The sequence below is a fragment of the Panicum virgatum genome, chromosome 4N, assembly GCF_016808335.1.
Source record: "Panicum virgatum strain AP13 chromosome 4N, P.virgatum_v5, whole genome shotgun sequence".
NCBI lineage: Eukaryota > Viridiplantae > Streptophyta > Magnoliopsida > Poales > Poaceae > Panicum > Panicum virgatum.
In genome coordinates this window covers 36,298,701-36,302,361 of record NC_053148.1, presented here as the reverse complement: position 1 = coordinate 36,302,361, position 3,661 = coordinate 36,298,701, and the positions used below count along the sequence as shown (strand labels likewise).

Sequence of the window (3,661 nt, the reverse complement as noted above, 5' to 3'; positions counted from 1 at the left end):
CATTTCCACGTTGGTGGTGTTGTCTTTGGAGTCTTATTCGAAGTCCAGATGTTGCTATGGTAATGAAGGAGGCATGGAGCCGAAGATGAAGTTGTATGTTGTAGTTTGCTACGGCATGATTTTTTGTCGTGTCACTTTTTTTTTTGTTCCTTTTACTCTATAGGCTGTGTGCATCCTAATTATGCAGAGGCCGGGTTGGATCTTAGTATGATTGTATCATCTTGATGTAATTGTCTAAGATCAATAAAGCTCCCCTTTTCCAAAAAAAATATTTATCAGGATTTTGGCCCAGTTTGCTAGAAAGATGATACAGGGTAGTAGCCAGCCGCTGATACAGGGTGCTTAATTTTCAGCGATGAACATCGATATTCTTTGGAAAAGCTTCTGTATATATTACTATGAATCATGTAATTGACATACATATACCATGTCTTATTACACTTCCTTGCTGACGTGTCACCCGACACAGCTTGAGCAGACCAGTGCTAGCTTGCTAGCAATCCCCTTTCACAGACACATCACTACCGGAAACCCGAACATTGCCGAGTGCCAAGGGTTTGCCGAGTACAATTTTTCGGGCACTCGGCAAACAATCTATTTGTCAAGTGCCATCGAGAAAACACTCGGCAAACAAGGTTGTTTGCCGAGTGCCTAGAGGTTGGCACTCGCAAAGAGGTGTTTGCCGAGTGCCAATGGGTGGGCACTCGGCAAACATCCCATTTCTGAATTTTCTAAAAATTTTAAAAATAGCAAATAAAGTCTAAAAATTATGAGATTTGGCAAGATGTCATAATATCATATGTGTAGGTTGTGAGAAAAAGTTGAGGAGGTTTCGCACACTTTTGTCATGTACGTGCTTACAAACCGATACATCTCCGAAGAAAAATCATAGAGTTGAGAATAATCCGATAAGAATTGGAGTCAAATTGATGGTCGAATTGTTGTTTGAGTTCAAAACTTTTTGTATAGGCAATAGATAACATAGATTGCTTAACGTGAAATTTTGGTAATTTTTCAAGTCCATTTGGTATTTTTAATTTTTTTTTACTTAATTTTTTTGCCGAGTGTATTTTATTGGCACTCGGCAAAAAGAGGCTTTGCTGAGTGACATAAAAATACACTCGGCAAAGCGTCTCGGATGAATTTTGAATTAGAAGTTTTGGAGTATTTCAAATGACCTCAGATGAAGAAACTCACAACAGCAAAGTTGTAGATCTCGAAAAGTTAAGAAACTTTGTAGTTCACAACTTTTTTATTTGAATGCATTTAGGATTTCAAATATGTGTTTGAATTTCTCAAATTTGAAATTCAAATTTTGCAAACGACCTCGGATCAAAAAACTTACAACATCAAAGTTGTAGATCTCGAAAAGTTATGGAACTTTGTAGTTCAAAAGTTTTTTATTTGAATACGTTTAGGGCCTCAAACAAGCAATTTTATCTCGAATTAGTATAATATGTGGAGAATCAAAACAGAATCTAGATATATGTAATACAGGGTTGGAGTGGTAGAGGAGGTTACACGCGAAGCAAGAGGTCACGGGTTCGAATCAAGGCAGCCGCGTAGCGCGCGATTTAACGCGAAATAATAGCGAGACTTGGGACTTGGGACATTGGATGATTGGTGTGATTACTCGGTGAAAATAAAATGTTTTGCTATTTTTAAACGTTGTTTTTCTAATCTGGTTTCGAAAAGTTTGCCGAGTACTTTTTAACACTCGGCAAAGACTTTGTCGAGTGCCCGAAAAAAAAACACTCGGCAAAAGTGCCTTCGCCGTCACTTTTTTTACCGAGTTCGGTTTGCCGAGTGCCACACTCGGCAAACCCTTTGCGGGTTTGCCGAGTGTATTCGACACTCGGCAAACAAGGCCAGTCCGGTAGTGCATACATCTATCTGACCAAAACAACCTTGGTTCCCAAGGCCTCTCGATCGATAATCAGTAACAAGTAACACACATGCCATTCACCGTACATCAATCAGTTAGTTGACCTTCCTGCAGTTAAGCCTGACCTCTGTCCTGGTCCCCGCCGACGGCAGCAGGTTGCCCATCTTGACCATGGCCGCGACGAAGTCGGCGGCGAACTGCGAGGGGTTGCTGCTGTACTGCCTGACCAGCGCGTCCTGCGCCCCGCCGTTGAAGAGCTCCTGGTCCGAGTGCAGGAGCCCCTTCCGCGCCACCAGGTTCTGGTAGTAGGCGTTGTCGAACGCGTCGGGGGTCTGCGCGTCGAACGGCGCCAGGTTGCCGTCGCCCCCCGACCGCGGGCACGTCCGCCGCCGCAGCGCCGCGAAGCTGCCGTTGATGTTGCTCTCGGTGTAGATGCGGCCGCGGAAGAACTGGCACTGCGACCGCCCCACGGTGTGCGCCCCCGACAGCGCCGTCATGTCGCGCGCCGACAGGCCCTGGGTGCCGAACATGGAGACCAGCGTCGCGAGGCTGGACCCCGGGCCCGGGAGGTTGGCGTTCGCCAGGCTCTGGCTCGCCGTGCGCGAGTCCTTGCGCCCCAGCGGCACGCTCCACGTCGGGCCGCCCAGCTGCACGCACGCACGCACGAGTTGGTCGGCCGGTTAATTAGCTAGCCACGTGTGCACGGCGTGCAAAGCGGTAGCCGGTAATAAGCGGTCGGCACCAACGACGACACAGGTCTCTGTTCGTCGGTGGACTCACCAGGTTGACGGCGTCGCGGGCGGCGAGGGCGAGGATGTCGGCGCAGGATACGGTGGCCGTGCAGGAGGCCTCCACCTGGGCCTTGATGGCGTCGATGACCTCGAAGCCGCGCACGGAGTTGGCGTTGGGCCCGGCGCCCTTCTCGCCGGTGAAGGTCGGCGTGTCGTCGAGCAGGATGGAGCCGTCACACCCCTGGCGACAAAACAGGCCAAGGCGTCAGCTAGCACTAGTGCACTACCCACATTTCGGTGCGGTGCGGTGGTGGCACACAGCTACCCCAGAACAGCTAGCTATCTAGCACTAGCAGCAGCAGGCAGCTAGCTCTTACATTGACGAAGCAGTCGTGGAAGAACATGCGGAGGATGGAGGCGCCCATGCGCGCCTCCTTCTGCACGGCGGACGCCATCCCCCGCCGCACGATGGTGGCTACGCTCGGGCACGTACTGGAGTAGAAGTTTGGGGAGAGCTGCTGCGCCTCCGCGCCGCCGCCGAGGACGGCGGCGACGACGGCGGCGGCGAGAGCGACGAGGGCCGTCGTCGGCCTTGCGAACGTGACCATGGCAGCTGACGACGTGCGCCTGCTACTTAGCTAGAATTGGCAGAGGGCAATGCAACTGAAGAGAGTTCGATGGATCGGATGAGATGGGACGAGGAGCAGGCCTCCAATTTATAAGCGCCGCTCGCACGTAGGTACAGGGGCTAGGCTCGCCGCTCGCCGCTCGCCGCTCGCGGCTCGCGTGCGTGCGTGCGCGCGCGTGCATGGCGGTTGCGTTGCGCCTGGATGCGCCGAGTACAAAATTCCGCGCCAAACTCTGCATGCAGCGCTCGCGAGCCGGACTTGGTTGACCGGCCGGGCACCGCACGGCGGGCCAGGCGGGCGGCCACGTCGCTAGCGGTCGCGCGCTCGAATCATTACGTGTTTTTTTCATCTTCTTTTGTTCGCTTCTGCTCTGATATCATATTTATATATTTATTAAAAAGAAAGGCGTTTGGCTG

General features: G+C 51.3%; 1 protein-coding gene across 1 annotated transcript; it reads right to left on the bottom strand.

The window, feature by feature from the left end:
- Positions 1 to 1,888: 1,888 nt before the first annotated feature.
- On the bottom strand, positions 1,889 to 3,281 carry LOC120670964 (peroxidase P7-like). The gene is made up of 3 exons (XM_039951155.1): positions 2,994 to 3,281; positions 2,666 to 2,857; positions 1,889 to 2,532 (listed from the first exon to the last, which is right to left on the bottom strand). Exons 1-3 carry the CDS (start codon positions 3,222 to 3,224, stop codon positions 1,981 to 1,983), a joined length of 975 nt encoding a protein of 324 aa, XP_039807089.1. The 5' UTR covers positions 3,225 to 3,281; the 3' UTR covers positions 1,889 to 1,980.
- Between the last annotated feature and the right edge of the window lie 380 nt (positions 3,282 to 3,661).